The 18029-nt window shown below is 41.3% G+C and overlaps 4 protein-coding genes across 7 annotated transcripts; 2 read left to right on the top strand and 2 right to left on the bottom strand.

Annotated features, from left to right (window-relative positions):
- The first annotated feature begins 1457 nt into the window (after positions 1 to 1457).
- Positions 1458 to 7839, top strand: LOC117838924 (ALA-interacting subunit 1). Its single transcript, XM_034719127.2, has 10 exons — positions 1458 to 1597; positions 2181 to 2232; positions 2358 to 2416; positions 2512 to 2586; positions 2678 to 2785; positions 2932 to 3002; positions 3238 to 3538; positions 3659 to 3948; positions 4118 to 4223; positions 7450 to 7839. Exons 1-9 carry the CDS (start codon positions 1577 to 1579, stop codon positions 4176 to 4178), a joined length of 1038 nt encoding a protein of 345 aa, XP_034575018.1. The 5' UTR covers positions 1458 to 1576; the 3' UTR covers positions 4179 to 4223; positions 7450 to 7839.
- On the bottom strand, positions 5000 to 8441 carry LOC117838923 (uncharacterized). 2 transcript variants are annotated; one of them, XM_034719126.2, is made up of 12 exons: positions 8133 to 8441; positions 7947 to 8049; positions 7514 to 7527; positions 6973 to 7191; positions 6806 to 6877; positions 6582 to 6671; positions 6436 to 6474; positions 6234 to 6338; positions 5930 to 5976; positions 5811 to 5854; positions 5579 to 5688; positions 5000 to 5477 (listed from the first exon to the last, which is right to left on the bottom strand). In XM_034719126.2, the coding sequence occupies exons 1-12, from the start codon at positions 8370 to 8372 to the stop codon at positions 5391 to 5393; spliced, it is 1170 nt and encodes a 389-aa protein (XP_034575017.1). In that variant the 5' UTR covers positions 8373 to 8441; the 3' UTR covers positions 5000 to 5390. The 2 variants fall into 2 exon arrangements, with proteins under 2 accessions (XP_034575017.1, XP_034575016.1); XM_034719125.2 differs by having other exon boundaries at positions 5811 to 5976; positions 8133 to 8436.
- Positions 8442 to 10351: 1910 nt separating this feature from the next.
- Positions 10352 to 13067, top strand: LOC117838751 (THO complex subunit 7A). Of its 2 annotated transcripts, none has more exons than XM_034718901.2 (3): positions 10352 to 10644; positions 11597 to 12229; positions 12687 to 13067. In XM_034718901.2, the coding sequence occupies exons 2-3, from the start codon at positions 11636 to 11638 to the stop codon at positions 12816 to 12818; spliced, it is 726 nt and encodes a 241-aa protein (XP_034574792.1). In that variant the 5' UTR covers positions 10352 to 10644; positions 11597 to 11635; the 3' UTR covers positions 12819 to 13067. The 2 variants fall into 2 exon arrangements, with proteins under 2 accessions (XP_034574792.1, XP_034574794.1); XM_034718903.2 differs by having other exon boundaries at positions 11614 to 12229.
- A 332-nt stretch (positions 13068 to 13399) lies between these two features.
- On the bottom strand, positions 13400 to 18029 carry LOC117838750 (NAC domain-containing protein 54). Of its 2 annotated transcripts, none has more exons than XM_034718899.2 (7): positions 17871 to 18029; positions 17447 to 17766; positions 15800 to 16077; positions 15228 to 15584; positions 14656 to 15141; positions 14467 to 14548; positions 13400 to 14357 (listed from the first exon to the last, which is right to left on the bottom strand). In XM_034718899.2, exons 2-7 carry the CDS (start codon positions 17601 to 17603, stop codon positions 13684 to 13686), a joined length of 2034 nt encoding a protein of 677 aa, XP_034574790.1. In that variant the 5' UTR covers positions 17604 to 17766; positions 17871 to 18029; the 3' UTR covers positions 13400 to 13683. The 2 variants fall into 2 exon arrangements, with proteins under 2 accessions (XP_034574790.1, XP_034574791.1); XM_034718900.2 differs by having other exon boundaries at positions 14171 to 14364.

Raw genomic sequence — 18029 nt, forward strand, 5'->3', positions numbered from 1 at the left:
GAACAAATAGTTGAATAACTAGATCTAATGTGAACAAACAAAATAACATGATGAACAAATAATTATTAATAATGAATAAAATCAGGAAAATGGTAGGAAGCAAATAAAAGAGCCGTGTAAATAATAATGTACTCAAATAAAAGATTAAAAATTTGATATTGTAAGATAAAATAGTAGAATATGAGCATCAAGTTGGAAATTTTTTTTCCAGATACATATATCTGGAACAAATTATACAAACTTAAGGAAAAAATTATACTCATAAAACAAATTAAATGAACTTATAGAAAAAAAATAAATACATCAGGAACAAATTTTATATAAACTCACGGAACAAAACAGTACACATTGAACAAATTATATGAACAAATGGAACAAAAGATCTATATACCTTGAATAAATTGTAGGAACTCATAGAACAAGTATTTATACACAAAAAATAAATTATATAATATCACCACATAAAAATTTTGTACACTTGAAATAAATGCATTGTGGACATATAATAATATTGTAATCCACGAATATGCATGGTTGACTAGTTCAATCTATAAAGGGAACGAATAATTTAATACACGAATCTACGTGGTTGACCGGTTCATATCATGATATGTAAACAAAAATATTTATACATGGCCAACAAGTTATAATAGAAAGAATAAGACAAATAAGTTGTTCATTGATGTGGATTTGCCATGATATCCAGTTTTTATTTTTGTCCTGTGTAATCAAATGTTCATGATGCACAATCTTTTTTCCGCATTGTACCATTTTTTGTTCGTCACGTTTATTTATTTGTTCATAGAAAATAGTCATTTATTCGTGGTGTTCAAGCATTTGTTCGCAGCAGTGAGAACTAATTAATGCATATCTTAAAAAAATATTTTTTAAAATGTTGTCCAAACATAGTCAAGTAGGATATTTTAAAAATCTTATCGTAAAAAATATAATGGTGCAATTAAAATCTTATTTGGATGTTCGATTTAGAAGTTATGATTTTTTTTAGTTTTCATATTCACATGCATTTCATTTTTTACTGTTTGTATGCATGGATGCTCTCTCCCTTAACTGTTGCACCGGTGTATTTTCTTCACTAATTATTGCATGCGCCAGTAAAACAAGAAGACATATCGTTGTTTTGGGAAAAACGACCCATCAACCCTGGTAAGCAGCGGACGCGAGAGTAAAGGCTACAAATGGATACTTTGTAGCATATGCCATATATAGTATCTCCGAAGGGACCTGGGTGCAAATTTACCGTTGCGCAACCAAGTTTCACGTATTCTGCTGGCCCTAGCCCGTTGGGCCCTTGAATGGTTTGCGGCCGAGCATCCCATCCCGGGCCGGAGACGACGACGACGGGCTGGCACATTAGAATCGAGCCCATGAACAGACTACTCGCGAATCTGGCTCAGAACCGGCCCATCGAAATCAGCCTGGGCCGCGACCACCGCGTCGCGTTCCATCATCTCGCGAGTCGCGACCCATTCGTTCGTCCGGGTCTCTCCCCGTCGCTCTCCGCCCTCCACCACCATTCCACCTCCGACCTCACCTCCTCCTCCTTCCCCGTCGGGACATGGGATCGAAGGCCTCCCCGGTAAGCTCCCGATGACCCAACCCACCTCGTCGGTTCTAATCCTTGAGCAGATAATCCGATTCCGCCCAATCCTTTCGACTCTCAGTGCCTAGGCCAATCGCCACGTTTTATTTGAGAAATGATTAATAGTAATTTTGTTGTGGTCGGGTAGTTCTGGACGCATGTGACCGAAGAATTCCGTTCCTTGTATCCGATTGGATTGAAATAATGTCCTGGTCTTCTTCATGCGACCGCCGTACACACACGCCCGTGATCTAATTGGTAGGGTTGTCGATGTCATTATCATCACATAATCATGGCTTAGACAGGGACAAAAGTAAAGCGGCGAAAGCAGCAGTCATAAGCACGGTCTTTCTTTATCCATTTTCTTCAATTGCTTAGGACCCGGTGGGTCCCGAAATTCCCCTTTCACCTTAGTCAACTAAAGCTATCAGGACCTCTCTACAGTTTTTGTGTTTTGCCTTTTGCCGGTTCTTTGTTTCTCCACTCGCAGAGTTGTAATAATTTCCAGTTGGTTAATTTTATCTGCTTCTTGCAATAAAATTGTTAACTCTGCCTCCAACTTTGTTGCTTATTGCTGCAGATGGATCCATTCGAAACGCTGGACAACTCGAAGAAATCCAATAAGCCCAAATGTATTTGTCCCTGCTCCCCTGTTTCTCTTTCGTTTGTATTGCAAATGTATGCTTTGTCATCCGAAGATTTTTTTGTTGGATTTAATATTATTTGTACATCAAGACTCCAACATTCCTATGTGCAGATTCTAAGTTCACGCAGCAGGAGCTTCCAGCATGCAAACCACTGTTAACTCCAGCAATTGTAATTAGCTAACCCACTTATCAATAATCTATTGTTTTCAAATAAATGTTCGCTTCACTGTCTATCGGATTTATTAGCCTCTTTCATGAGCACAGGTCATTTCTGCCTTCTTACTGGTTGGCATCATATTTGTCCCAGTTGGTCTTGCATCGCTTTCTGCATCACAGGAGGTACACCAATATATGTTTTGACTACATTTTTGTATTTGCTGATTTTGTAATATTTTGCAGATTTTTAGTATGTTACTCGCCTGCAATGCAGATTGTGGAGCTGATAGATAGATATGATACAAATTGTGTGCCCATGGCTGACAAGGTTGGGTACATTCAGGACTCTAAGACTGATAAATCATGCACAAGAACTCTAACTGTGAGTATGACCTAAATTTAGGTTTCTTTGAGTAAGTAGGTGCAAAGGATTACCTTATTTATTGCTCACGCTGTTAAGATGCAATCTTTCATCATTTTGTCCACCAAAATTTGTACTGAACTAAATGGTTGCTGTATGCCATGTAGGTGCCTAAGCATATGAAGGGCCCAATTCAAATATATTACCAGATTGGTGACTTCTATCAGAACCATCGACGGTATATGCTTGAATCAAATGTTGTATCCAAAAAACTTCATTGCTTCCAGTTCTTTTATATCTACTGCATTAACAGGCACATTGAACCGTGATGTTGTTGAACTAATTACCACATGTCCTTTTATATCCAGTGCATTAGCAGCAACATTGAACTGTTAAGAATTGACTTTGATGATGTTATGTCAGTAGAAATTATGCTGACATTCAGACAATTTTCTTATTCATTCTTTTCCAAGGTACGTGAAAAGTCGCAGTGATAAACAATTGCGGTATAAAAATGCTGCACACTTGACAAAAGATTGTGAGCCTGAAGGTTTTAGTGCTGATGGTGCTCCAATCGTTCCATGTGGCCTCATTGCTTGGAGTTTGTTCAATGATACATATACAATTTCAGTCAACAAGAAAGTGATTGAAGTGAATAAAAAGGATATAGCTTGGCAGAGTGACAAGAACAAAAAATTTGGCAGTGATGTTTATCCCAGGAACTTTCAGAATGGAAATCTCATAGGTGGTGCTAAGCTAAATGAGAGCATACCGGTATGCTTCTCTCTGTCTTCAACACTGAATATTTTCACTACTTCTACTTCATCTATTTTTCTTCTGGATTTCGATCTAATTTAAATTATTTTCTTCCATTTTTCTCTGTCAATTATTTAGTTAAGTGAGCAAGAAGATCTCATTGTTTGGATGAGAACTGCTGCCCTTCCAACTTTCAGAAAGCTTTATGGCAGAATTGAGACAGATATTATGGCGAACGATCAACTAACTGTGGTTATACAGAACAACTATAACACATATAGTTTTGGAGGGTCTAAAGCATTGGTCCTTTCAACTACATCTTGGATTGGAGGCAAAAATAATTTCATTGGTGTTGCATATCTGATTGTAGGTGGTTTGTGCCTTTTCCTTGCACTGGTTTTCGTAGTTCTCTACATGTTTAAGCCAAGGTATAATATATTTGTTTCTCTCAGGATAACGTATTTCCTCTGATTAGATTTGGCCAAAACAGTTCTTAGTTCTGTGGATATTGAGATACAAATACTAGAAGGAGCCAAATAGCTTTCTTCCTCATATCATGACTGTAGCAGCGAGAAAATCACATTTCATTCCTTTCAGGACTCTTGGAGACCCCTCATTCTTGTCATGGAATAGGGACACCCTGGACTGTCCAAACTAATACACTGAACCTACTCTTTGTAAACATATAAGAGCACCTCAATGGGTAAGTATATTGCGCTTACATGAGCATGCTATTACCCCTCATATCTTGAACTTGTATGAGTGTGTGACTCCAGGTCCATAATATGATGCATGGTGGAAAATGTACCGTACTAATTTCACCTGACAACGAGATATTTTACTTGACTAAAATATAGTTATTTGCTTCCTAATTCCACTCTTATTATGTAGTTCCCTATCTGTACCACGCAAAGAAAGTAGCCTCCAAGTCCAAGTGGCTAATGTTTTTTTTTGGATTATATGATCTCTAAAGAGTTTGCATTTCAACTTTGTGTCATTTGTGTTTTCATCTACTTGTAACCTAAGTACCGTGACTAAGCATTAAATCAAGCTGTGCAAGCAGTTAGGGCGCGTTTGGTTTGTTGCATATGGTCTGATCTGGTTCGCGGGGTGCAGTCTTGAGCAGTTTGGTTGCCTGGGAGCGGAGCTCGGCCTGGCTCGTGGCGTGCAAATCGTCCCGTCGAGCTTGGCTCCTGAGAAACGAAAATGAAATCCGTTTTTCGCGGGCCTGGCTCGCGGGGGCGCGAGGGAGCGCGCTGGTGACTAAAACATTCATGTTTATCTATTTCATGCGATCATCCAAACATCAGCTGAGTCCATCCACGCTATATTCATGCAGTCAACCAAACGTATGCGCCTTGCATGCACGTGGACAGGCCCTCTTCAACCTGGCTGGTTTGATGCGAGCCAGGCTAAGCCGCGCAAGAAACCAATCATGCCCTTAGTATCTCAGTTCATAAAATTTTTAGGACAGATCAGTCAAGAAATACAAATCACATGCATATATCGTATTGAGAACACTTGTTTCAGTTTCAAAAGATGGGTTATTGGATAATTACATGAACTCCCTTCAACATGGATACAACGGTCCTGGTTTGTAATCGCTTATTAAATGATCAACAGACGTCCTCATTTCAAAAAAAGAAAAGAAAAAAGAAAATGATCACTGGACCAAATAGCAGTTCCTTCTCAGCATATTTTGAAGAACGCTCAATGCCTCAATGTATCTTTCTCGACTGTGTAATCTAATCTTTGTTGCAAATGCTTCTGTTCAGATCAGTTTGTCAGTAACTTAAAATGCTTCCATCAACTAGTTGCCACTGTCTGCGAGTATAGTAGCTTGAAAAGTCTTCATGTTCATCTGGGCTCATCATTGGCAGGGCAGGATTATAGGCTCCATGGTTGTGGATATGCTCCTTAGACACATTTCAGGGCCAATCTCTGTGACCCCTTCTTCCTGTGTAATTATAATTCCACTGATCAACAACCTTGTTCTGGAGATGCCATTAATTATCAAATGAAAGGACAAATGTAGCATAGAGAGAACACGGCTCATGCCTTTGCAAGATTCCTGAAGTAAATTGTTGTGTAGTTCCCCGTTGGGAAGAAAACTTCTATTAGATCTCCAAGAACCAACTGGGGCTGGGAGATAGCTCCATCATACCAATCTTAAGGAAAAAGAAGGACAATGTCTATGATACCACTTCTTTGGGATGGAAATATCAATTAGATCATTACATGAGTGAAAGATATGAAACTGGAGTTTTAGCAATAAGATTGCTTCTATTACCAAGTGTCCCAGAAGCTCCTATCCTTTTGTCAAACCTCCATATTCTGCGGTTTGATACAAAACTAAAACATGAGTCGTGGCTAACATTAATATTCTCAAAAAATGTGGATAGTTTATACTCTGCAGGCTCCAAAGCATATGTCTGATCTATGACCACGTCCACTGTCTGAAATATATGTGAACCAAGCTTAGTTAGATGCTAAGTGTAGAGTCATTGAAAAATGTGTCAAGTTATAAAGCATTTGGTGTTTTGCGGGACTTGTTTATGTGATATAACCAGTCATTTTAAATGTTAACTTTGTCAAGGTTAATCTCTTTTCTTAGTAAAAAAGGGGTCTTATGTGCATCTAATGCAACAGTGAACTGGTAAACTATTTAACATTATAAAGTTGTAATATTATATTCTATACGATTGATACTCACACAAAGAATAGCATGAAAGTTGTCCATATCCTCTGGATCTGAACTATTAAATCTCTTATTTGTAATAGTTGCATCAACAATTTCTGCTCCTGCATCTGTGATGTACTGCTCATGAAACCAAACATGAACATCAGCTGTTGAAATTTCTTTTGTTTATTTGAGAACTACATTTTTTGTAGCCTTCGATAGAATGCGATCTTACCTGTAAGGCGTAATTATCTTTGACAAATGTCCACATTCCCTACAGCGGTAGAAGGAGCAGGTTTGATGATCACCAAGCATGGGTTATTCTAAAAGTTACTTGAATGGATGAGAAAGTTATGATTTTACTGGTTTTTAGTTGCATACCTTTGTGTATTCAATCCACGCTACAATAGGCTTGAATCTCGTGCTAAGGTTTGCAGCTGCTTTGCTTAAGCACAAGTAGTTTCTCTTTATCTGCAATGACATGCTAGAGAAATGAGGCAAATAGTCTGCAAAGTGTGGTTTTATGGCACTGTCATATGCCATAAAAACATACTTTAGTACATATTCATTATAGTTCAAACAGAGTTGCATTTGGTGGTCTTAACTGCATCATAGACAGCATTTGCCCTGTCTTCAGAATTTGTGAAAGTTCCCAAGTATTTGATCCACTCAGCCCTCTGAAGAGAACCATTGAAGAGACAGTATATAAGTTTTAGGTATAGAAATAACTAGACAAGTTCCAGGCGGGCTGAGGTTCCAGTTATTGCTGTACCTGCAATGGTGTATCCTCTTCTAAGGGTACATATGCTGCAAAGTTGCAACCTTTATCAAAATCTATATTGCTTATGAATTGTGCACTAAATTGTGAGAGTGTCTGTGCATCAGTCCTATTAACAAGTTGGGTATTTCCGCTTGCATACGATTGGAGCACACATTCAGAAGCAACTTGGTTTGATGTTATTCCCTTCAAGTTTTCCAGCACTCCAAGTAGCTGCAGACATGCCAAATGTACTCATGAGCTCTATAATAATCGCCATAAGCTTAGGACATTTACTTCTGCACTATCTCGAGTTTTCTTTTTCTTTTTCTTTTTCTTTTGTTTTTTCACTTTGGCTGCCTCTTGTTTCATTGTGCATGCATGCTACTTATAAGTAACTGCTAACTACAATTTTCATAGCTTTTGGTCCAGACTAGATGAGAAATTGTATATAGATGTTTATCAGATTTTGTTCCTTTTTTTCCCCTGCAGAAGGACCCATCGGCCATTGAACTATGCTGCAGTGCAGTCTCAGTTTGTATCCCGCATTGCTCACCTCAAAGAATGACACTGCAGACAAAGGTGGAAACAGTATTAGCCCGATCCGGTACGGATGTATGTACAGACAAAAAGGAGCAAAAGTACTTGGGAACAAAATGGAGTTGTCATGAACTATCTATTCAGTTCGAGGAAAGAAAGCACAGGCAAAAAGAAAGTGAGGTTTCATAACCTTGTTCTTTTTTAAAAAAAAGAAAGATCATCTTGTAGACGGTGCTAACCGAACGAAACTGATGATGAAGTGAATATTTCGGATGCGAAAAGTTCAGAAATGTTATTGCTACGTTTATTTGGATATAATTTAACGTGGATTGGTATGTAGTATCTGTACGTTCTTAATTTTGCATTATCTGTGTTCAAGGGGATGTTTCATGTTTGGACAAAGGAATTTCTCAATTTTGCATTCTTACTCTAAAAAGTAATACAAGTACCTGGAGACGCCGTGGTGTCGACGGAGAAGTTGGCGAGGGGGATGACGAACGACTTGATCCTCCCCGTGCAATACTTTGTCTTGGATGCCATCTTGGACGTGTTCTGCACATGCGCACTTCTCCTAATTTTCTCTCAGAAAATTAAAAGTGGCGAAGAACCTGATGCCGAAACTAGCAAATGCATACCTGCATGAGCAGGTAGCTCTTGCCGTCGCCGGAGTTCTTGATGACCTTGAAGCTCTGGCCGTAGTATATCTGAAACATCCTGGCGTCCTCCACCTTGGACACCGGCCCGGCCACCACAGGCGCCGGCGCGGCCTTGAGCTTTGCCGGCACGGCCGCGGCCGCCTCTAAGGCGAGCGTCCACGGCGAGAGCGCCGCCCAGAGCAGCACCGCCTGCAGGCAGCGGCTACAAGCAGCGGCCATTGTCCTCGATGCGTCTCTCACTCGTGAGACTGTGATGGCGCCTGATGGGAAGGGAGTGACACACGAGAGCCCGTGACCGTGCGGCCGTCACTGTCTCACTCACAGACACGCGTTGGGAAGCTCTTCTTGTCACGGCGCGGAATCGGTGGGATTCCTGTGAATCCACCGGATGCATGAATTGACGGCAAGGCATGTGATGCGTGCTGGAGCATTGCGATGCATGCCTTGGATGGTTGCGTTTTGGTCAGCTGGCACTTGACCCTAGCCGCATGAAGATAGTGCTCTCTCTGCTCTTATATTAAAAAGATGTTATAGAAATCAGACATTAAGAAAAAAAATGTGTTTTCAACCCTTAAATATTGACTTTTCATCCCTCATATTTTAATTGATCCAAATCAATCTCTTAACTAACTAAACCAGTATACTAATTATCATCATCTCTACTTAACAACATTTCAGTACCATCTAGCAACGGTTCTAGGTTAGGGAAGCAACAAATACTTATCAAGGTGCAACCATATGCATGGACATTCATGGCGAATCGTCCTTACCCGAAGCTCGCTTTCATATTCTTCAAGCCATTTATCATCGATCGCACTACTACTATAGCATACAGCTACAACTAATGGACAAAATCATAATTCACTGTGTGTTCTCGTATCTTGCACCTTGTTTGAGGTTAAAATTGGAGAACTGGACGATTAGGTCTCTGAATGGGTCTCCCCACCAGTCAGACCGGTTGGATCAAATTCCTCAAAATGCAAAGTGGACTTCACCATTGTGTAGCTCTCGTCGATAGATCAGAATAAATATATAGAACGTCTGATTTGGAGTTCGGATGAGAGAGTTATGACCTCGGGAAGTTTTGCACCTAGGAAAACCGGTCAGACCGGTTTGCCATGGCGGTCAGACCGGTTTGGTATGTGTAGTCCGAGTTAGAAATTGTATTTTGACACGAAATTTGTTAGGGTTTTGATTCCTAACAGGGCAAGACCTCTCTACCTATAAGGGCCACGGCCGATTGAGGGTACTCAATCAATCAAAAACTGATCTATCTTTTATCATTTTACCTTCCTACCTCGTTATCCTACTTTTCCAACCCCATGTGCTATTTTTTTTTGTCTCCATGGTATGAGGAGGTGTCTTAACTGGTCTGCCGAGCCTAGGGCAAGCCAAGGTGCACCTGCCCTGACAGGATCCCTCCTGGACGGGCGTTCATTGGTCTCTCCCCGGCGAGTCTAACCGGCTTGCCATACCTTTGACCGGCCTTCACATTGACATAGCAAGGAGCGTCTTTGAGGGCTGCACGTTCGAGTGCTTTTGAGTGTTGACCCTAAATTTGCGTCAACACACCTCAAGCCAATTACTCTAAATTATACTACGGTGTCCTTTGAATTACCAAGAGCAAGAAGCGAATTTGGTTGCCCGAGGACAACCAACAATTGGTGAGGCTCTAAAATTTGATAAATGCGGAACATGGGAGAGAAGACTCAGAGGAAAGGGAGGCATCTTTGAGAAGAGGTTTCCCATTAGAAGGGGAATAAAAATAAAATGCACCACGAGCCTTTTAATGCACCAAATTATCACTTGAATCACTTAAGTTGCATGGTACACACCGCACCATCTAACTAGATTTTCTTTCTGAAGAAATTAAGAGACAAGATAAAAATAAAAAATACTAGATTTTTTAAAATTTCATTAAAACGTTAAAAAATAAAATGGGTTTATTTTTTAAAATTTAAGATATGAATCAATTTTGTTATCCAATTATTATTAGAAAGATGGAGGATGATTTTAATAATAATAACCGATAATAATAAAGAAATAAACGGCGAGAGTCCAACGTCCATCGAGACGGGCCGAACGCGTTGTGGCCGGGGGCTGATGGGCCCGCACAGCACGGCATCGGGGGGTCGTGCCGGCCCAGGCACGGCCCACTCGCACCCCTCCGCATCCCGTGCTTTCCCCCACCCCATTGCCGGCTTGCAGCCGCTGCTTCCAGCTCTACGGCGGTCGGCGGCCCCTCCTCTCCCCTAGACCCCCTTTTACCGCCGGGCGCCGGCATCAGCGCCGCGGCCACCCGCACGGTGCAGCGCGTGCCTGCTGGGCGTTCACGGTTCACCCTTCCCCCCTCATCTCTTTTTCTCTCCCCCGTTCCCTTCTCTCAGTCTCTCTCCTATCTTAGTCTTCTTTTCCTGGCGGCGACTACTGGGTGAGCGGCGGCGCTATTCGGTCTTCGCAGGGCCCTTTTCCGGCGACGAGCACCCACCAGGTATGCCCTCCCCTTCACTTCCCTTCCTGCTGTGCGAAACGGAGCACCCCAAACCCTAATATAAGCTATTTGTATTCGGATCCCACCCAGTTAGATTCTTCTAATAGCTTCGATTTTGTCTGCAAAAATTATCGACACTGAATGTGATAATTCTATGCGATACTGAATGTGATACATTTCTTGGTTTATCTGTGGTATAAGTACAAGGTACATGTTTTGCAGTGATTCTTCTGTTAGACGAGTTGCATTATTTAGCAGAGATTCCTCCTTTATGGTTGTTTATCTGGTGTTGTTTGAGCTGGTCATAATGGAGAATTTTAGGCTGCTCAATGTTTTTGCATCTTGTGCTGTTGTGCCATCGTGTGATCTGTAGACACTGGTAATCTGGTAACAACAAGAAGTGACAGACGCTTTAGCGAGTAGTTCTTGCTATACAGTTTATATTTCATTGTTTCTGACTGAGTTGTATGCATCCATACCCATGTAACTTCTCCACATTATGTATTTGGATAACATTTGTCTCACCTTAATTAACCATTTCTGAGCCTGATGTGCTAAAATTTAATTGTTAAGAAAATGTTAGTTCTTTGTTACTGAAAATTTTGCATAGGCAAATAGAAAAATACAGTGAATAGCCTGTACTGTTAGATTATATATGGCAGTTTGCTGTAGAAACTTGCTCTTTTACTGTTAGTAGTCATTTGATCCATTCCGTTAATTATGATGACCCTGTTTTTTTTTATCTGGCTCTGCTTTGATTCACACTCTCCCCCTCCCTCTGTTGCATTTTTACTACAGCTTGGCAGAACAAATATTCATGTATAGGCTGTATTGTCAGTTTTATGGGTAATGCATGTATCTATGTAGGCTTTCAAATTTGTAGTTGTATATAGTTTGTTATATCGTGATTCGTGAATGAAACAACCTAATTATAAATATAATTTTTTCATAGCACTGTGCTGGTTTCAGTTATTGGATCCTGCATTGTGAAATGCTTGCCAAAGGGAGGAAGGTTGCTGGAAGGGGTGAAGAAATGTCTGCGCATTATGCATTTGGACCACAGGAGGACGATGCGATCATTAAGCACAGGCTTCTGACTAGGACGACTACTACCAGGGGTGAACCACCACTAAAGAAGCTTCAGAAGAAGTTCATGTCCTTTGCCACGGAGATTGAGAAGGATGCAGATAACACAAGTGACTGCGAGAGACTGTACAAGGCCTTCCTACAGGAAATTAACACCTTTGAACTGCCTCTTCTGAAAAGCAAGGCTGTTGTTGATGCAAACATTAGGGAGAAGGAGAGCTTTAATGAGCTGCAGATTGAGATTGAGCGACAGATCTTGCAAGCTCAGACTGATATTGAGGATCTTAGGAAGCAACTTGAGCAGAGCAAGATCGAGAGGCAGCACAAAGAGGAATGTGAAGCAATCAGGAAGCTGATTTCTTTGCAGCCTCCACGGTCAGAAACTGAGAGACTCATTGCAGACCTTGAGAAGGAAATAGCTGATTTGGAGGCTGAGAACGTAGCATGCTTAAGGACTTTGGAACTACGGAAGAAGCAATTTGCCCTTCTTCTACATGTGGTGAGTTTATGCCTAATGTCTTTTTTTTTCTTTCAGGTTCTGTTTTCTCTCTCTGTATAATAGACTAATAGCGTCACATAGAAATACAACTCAATTAATATAGTATCACAAGTATGAAGATTAGTGAATTTTAGGTGCTGATACCTACAGTATATATTTGTATTGAAGTAACAGTCAGACTAGGATTAGGATTATATGATTGATTTTTGTGTTTTACATGAGTGATCACCTAATTCTGTGTGAACATTTGATTATCTACTTGCCTTTCTCATTGGACTGGCATCAGTCATGTGTCTTATATAAATAGAAAATGTACAGTTGTTTTCCTTTTAAATCATAATTCTCGTGCAGTTCTCTTGTTGGAAACCTCCTTTACATATTCATATAAGTCTAGTTCAGCCTCCTTCAAAGTAGATTAATCTGGGAATATCTGTTCGTGTGTTTGCACCTTCTACAGGTTGAGGAATTGCAGATCTCGATTGAAGATGAGCAAAAGAGTATAGCAGATGAGCTGAGAGCTATCGCTGAAGAGCAGAAGATGAGCATAGAAGAAAGCGGCGGTGCTTCAGATGCCATGGCTGTAGACTGATCAAGATAGATGCATCTTGCAAACCTTGCTTGAACAAATGCACCACATGGTTTGTGGGCCATATCGAATCCTATCAAGCTGGTAGGACTTAGGAGATGTCTTCTGTCATGGTTTTGTACCTCCTGTAAATTGAGCCGTATGCTGTTTGTACTATGAAGAAAAATTAAAGCGCGCCTTGTTGTGTGACAAAAGTTGTGCTCTCCAATATTTTTGTGCGCTGAATAATGCCGCACTGCCATTCTGGTTGAAGTGGAATAGTCAATCATGCCCGCATCTGAAATTCTGAATATCTTCACTTCTTTCCTTCATGCAAAACCATCCATGGGACTTTGATTTCGCACATCTCTGAAGTGGTAAAAGAAAGCACTCGTATATGTTTAGGACTGAATCCATTCTTTATGATCTCTGCTATCAGAACTCTGAAGTCCGGTGTTGGCATCCATACTGCACAATCTGTTTAACCACTCCTGAACTGGTTGTAGAGGATGAGCATCTCTATTTTTTTTTAACTTGTGAAATTGATTTACTTTTTAAATAGATAGCACTAGAAATAAAGATGATTATGTAACAAGCACTAACCATGAGGGATTACACTGAATATCGTGTTGGGGAATATATGTGTATGTGCATGGCGCACTTACAATTGATAAACAATGTTTTGATATACAACTTGGTTAGACTTCAACATGTACACGTAAGGACGAACAAATAATGGTTACATTCTCCAGTTATACACCAGTTAATTAATGAACGCACACAAAGATTATGAATCTCCATGCACCAGGCACCCGATACCGAGTTGTTTCTAGCATAATGAGAGCCATATTTTTTCTTTTTACATCAGAGTTATGATCAGAATGACCTTTCAGTGATTGCACCCTGGAGTGCGGATGGCCAATGCAGATGTCAGAAATGCCCATTTCCCACTAAAAAACATGCTGGAAATGCCTTTACTCCTCTTGGAGAGTGGAACAAGCCACGCATCGCTTCCTTCACAACCGGATCCCGGTTTCATCACCTTCTTTGCCTTCTTCTTGACCAACTCTTGCTCAGTAGTCGTAGGGCCTGTGACTTCCTTTGGTGTTAAGAGGAGCGACACAATCTGCAGCAGCTCACTCACTGCTGCTGTTTCTTTGCTGCCTAAGGACCTTTGGTATGATGACGGCTTCGTCACCAGGAATTTGTCCCTGATGAGCGCCTTGAACTTGCTAAAAATAGAAACCCTGCCACTAACTTTGGTCGTAACACTAATGGGGAAATGGAACTTCTCGATCGCTCTGCTGACGTCGCTTGCTAGGGGATTCAAGTGGAAGCTGACCTTCTTCGATGGCTCAACGCGGTGGAAGAATGTCTTGGCCGCGCCGACCCTCGAGACGAAGAGTCCATGCTTGACGTCAACCTTCTCGTATAGGTCGAAGGATGCATTAGGGTTGACGTCATCGAAGCCAATAGCAAAGTCGTCAGGTTGAGATTGCGAGAAGATGGGAGCAGTGTCTAGGCCTCCTGCGTCAGTGGGATCGGTCAGGTGACCGGCTTCTCCTGCAATCTAGCTCTCAGTTAGTGCATGCATGGAGGTCTACTAGTACCCTAGCTGAGAGTTAAATCACTTCAACTGGAGAGCGCATGTTGCACCAAAAGATTTACATACCTGAATTGTCAGCAGTCTCTGATATGGGGTATTGTGTGATGCACTCTGTTGGATTGCCGCTTTCATCTCCTTCTACAACAATCTGCTTGATCAGAAAAATTGAAATATGCATGTAAATATTAGTCTCATATAACTAAAGTAAGGTGAGCCAGAGAGGTTACGTGTACAAGCATGACATCTAGAATTTACCTCTCCTAGGTCGTTGTTGTGCAGCCTCACTCCTCTAAGGTTCTCCACTTGCTTTTTCTCTTCCTTGAGCTCCTCCATGTCAGCTATCTCAACTAACCTAACCGGTTCATCGACATGGACTGACTTAGAGGCGAATCCTGCGGACGTACCGATGCAGCCCATATTGTAGAAATTGTCTGCTTCTTCTTTTGCCTTCACCCCGAGCTCGACGAGCGAGGATAACTCGTTGATGTAGTGGGTGCTGGCGCTGCTTGTGCCGGCACCTGGCCATATTTCTGCAGGGTAGCTGCTGCTGGTGCCGTTGATTAGCTCCTGCGAGGCCGATGCGACGGAGAGGAACTCTTGAAGGATGTCAACCTCGTTGGGGTTGCTGCGGAGTATGTTTGTCTTTGTGTCGAGGCTGACATCTTGCGGAAAGTCCTCCACCTCCAGGGGAGGCAAGGAGAGTCTGTGCTGCAGCCTTGCACACTCGAGTGCAACATCGACCTGCGTTGTATATAATATTTGGTATGCACCCGTAAGAATAAATAATGTTACTGCACTGAAACTAGCATTTCTGCTTCTTTACATACCTTGGACGGGAGACACGAGAAGCTGGAAGAACCCGGATTCATGAAGAAAGGATTGGTGGCGTTAAAGGCGTCTTCGCTCAGGAACTGCATCCATTTGCCATCTTCATGAGCCGTGCTCATCTGCATCCCGAACCCACCATGCATCGAGTCCATTGGCGCCTCTGTCGGAAATGAGAAACTGCTGCTCTCGAAGTCATCACCTCTCACATCACTGGACAAGTCCAGAGTCGGGGAGCGGTCGACACTGTTTGCCATCCACTGAGGTTGCTCGATGGGGTGGTGTACTGCGCCATAATGCTCTATGATCTTCGGCCCAGGTGCTGTCTTCTTAAACACTCGACATAAAGCGTATGCGTCCTGTGAACAGAAATGCAAATAGCGCATATATGTCAGAGAAGCTTATATATCAGTCGCCCAGTGTGGCAGTGTGATATACTAGCTAGGTTTAGGGTTTCAGGAAAATAAGGTGTCAGCAACACATGTAGTAGAACCATATGAGCACTTTGTGCCTTCCCAATGCAAATTACAGTACTTAAAATAGATTTATGCATATATAGGTAGCAATGTAGCACCTGTAAGCCAGTGTCAGTCTCGCATTCCCTCTCGTCCAGGCGGTACTCGTGCATGACCCAGTCAGTGCGAGAACCATGTGGAGCTCGGCCACGATAGTAAACCAAGGTCTTCTTCATACCAACTGCACGCCTATGCGAGTTCACTTTTCTGTCCTTCCCAGTTGCCTTCCAGTATCCAGATTTTGTTGCACGGTTTGTCCTTGACCCATTTGGGTACTTGCGGTCTCGAGGGCTGAAGAAGTACCATTCAAGATCTTTGCTTGGAAGGAAGGATTTTTCTGAACATTTAGTTAAGAGAGAGATGTCAGGTATAAAAAAATGCAGCATGAATGCTACCATTTTATCTATATAGGTATGTGATAACCATAGAACTCAAAGATTTAACCATGATAGACTACCATATATAGTTGAAAAGAGAATTAGACCAAGGTCACTTTATATCTTGAAGGCTGTGCACTTTTGTCCATGCACCTTCTTGACTTATGTCCACCTCTCTAGCCCCTTTCTAAATTTCTTGCTTTATTTTGCCACTCAAAGAAGATAAAAGAATCATCTTTTCATTCAATGTTTTGCTGCACTCATTTCATACAATGCTACAGGTAATTTTTAGTACGTAAATGACAAGCTTGAAAGCCAACAACAAGTGGATAAAGAGAATATATCTTTTCTTCAAATCTATGTGTGATTGTGACATGGACCAAAATATATAAGCTTTAGCTTTGTTGTTACTGGGATAAAGGATTTCTTTTCCTTTTCAAGCAGCTCGATGCATGGACACAAACATATATCTTCGTGACCACCTTTACACTTGGCAGAATTTTGCCATGCCTTATGGTTCTTTCAACCAAAAAGAGGAAGATCTATCTATATATTCCCTCTTTCGGTGCACATAGTTTGAAAGTAATAAAAAAAATTCATAGTATGGTTAATCTTGTTTTAACTCAAAGCTAGTATGGCGAATATGGCTTTTATAAGCATGCTGCATTTTTATTTACAAAAAAGACAAACAGTGCCAAATATGCTTCAATCAACTATAAATTGGAATTCTATCAAAATATGGAACAAATTAAATAAATACGTCTAAAGAAAGTGCTGAACACATAAAGGCAACATCTATAATAGACTGCAATTTGCAAGAGCTAGTGATGCATGTCAAGTATAGTATAGGTCGGTGAAGTGTCCATCAAGAAGGGAACATGAGGTTATTCTTTCCTCAAGAGCAAGGATTGCTGTTTCTTGGGAGAGTATAATAGTATAAAAATTAAAATAAGATTGCTTAGAGTCTGCACAGCACGGCATCCAGCACAAATATGAGAGAGAGATATGTATGTGCTTTCCATGGAAGAAAAAAAATGTAGGATGTTAAAATCCTATACCATGCAAATATAGTAATTCACAATAGAATCGCAACCTATCGGTTCACACAATCAAAGGTGTTCCATAACTACTACTTACGAATGCCTATGTTTTCAATATAGCAAGCAAACCATGATGAGAACTAGATAATGTGGGGATAGCATGTCTATGGAGTTTGCAAAACCCAAACTCCTTTAGAGATAGATATATATAGAGGTAGGAATTTGTCTAACTTCGTTCATCAAGAGTCAGTACGAACAAAGATCAATTGAAGAATGAATATGAATATACCTGGCAAATCCCAGGGCTCGCACTTGTAAAGATCAACCTCCGGAATGATTTCGAGCTCTATCTGTCTCCCGTTGATCTTCCTCTTGAGGTAGTAGATGATGAGTTCCTCATCCGTGGGGTGGAACCTGAAACCAGGAGGCAAACTGACGGGTGCCATAGCTTCCTCTGCCCTTCCTCTCAAAACTCTCACAGCAAGTGTGCTTAGAGCTTAGCAGGCGGCTGGCAGCAAGGCTATCTGAAGCAAAAATGTGGACAGCCACACCAAGACTGCTCAACTAGCTCTATATGAATGAATGATCAGCTACGATTAATGTACAAACCTGAAACATGAAATAACAGACAGGCGTAAGTTGCAGAAAATTAACCAAGATCGTCACATATGCAACTATGAGGTGCAGTAGAGAGGACAGGAGAAAGAGGAGACCTTGGCTAATGGCAGATGCATGCATGAGGAAGGAGAGAGGGAGGGAAACGGAGATGGGAGGGACACTGGCTTTATAGCAAAGTTGAGAGATTATTTTATACTGGGATTCTTGTCATCTTTCACATGAAGCTATACGTACACCTCTCTCTATGTCTCTCT

This window comes from Setaria viridis, chromosome 9 (genome assembly GCF_005286985.2).
Source record: "Setaria viridis chromosome 9, Setaria_viridis_v4.0, whole genome shotgun sequence".
NCBI classification, from domain to species: Eukaryota; Viridiplantae; Streptophyta; class Magnoliopsida; order Poales; family Poaceae; genus Setaria; species Setaria viridis.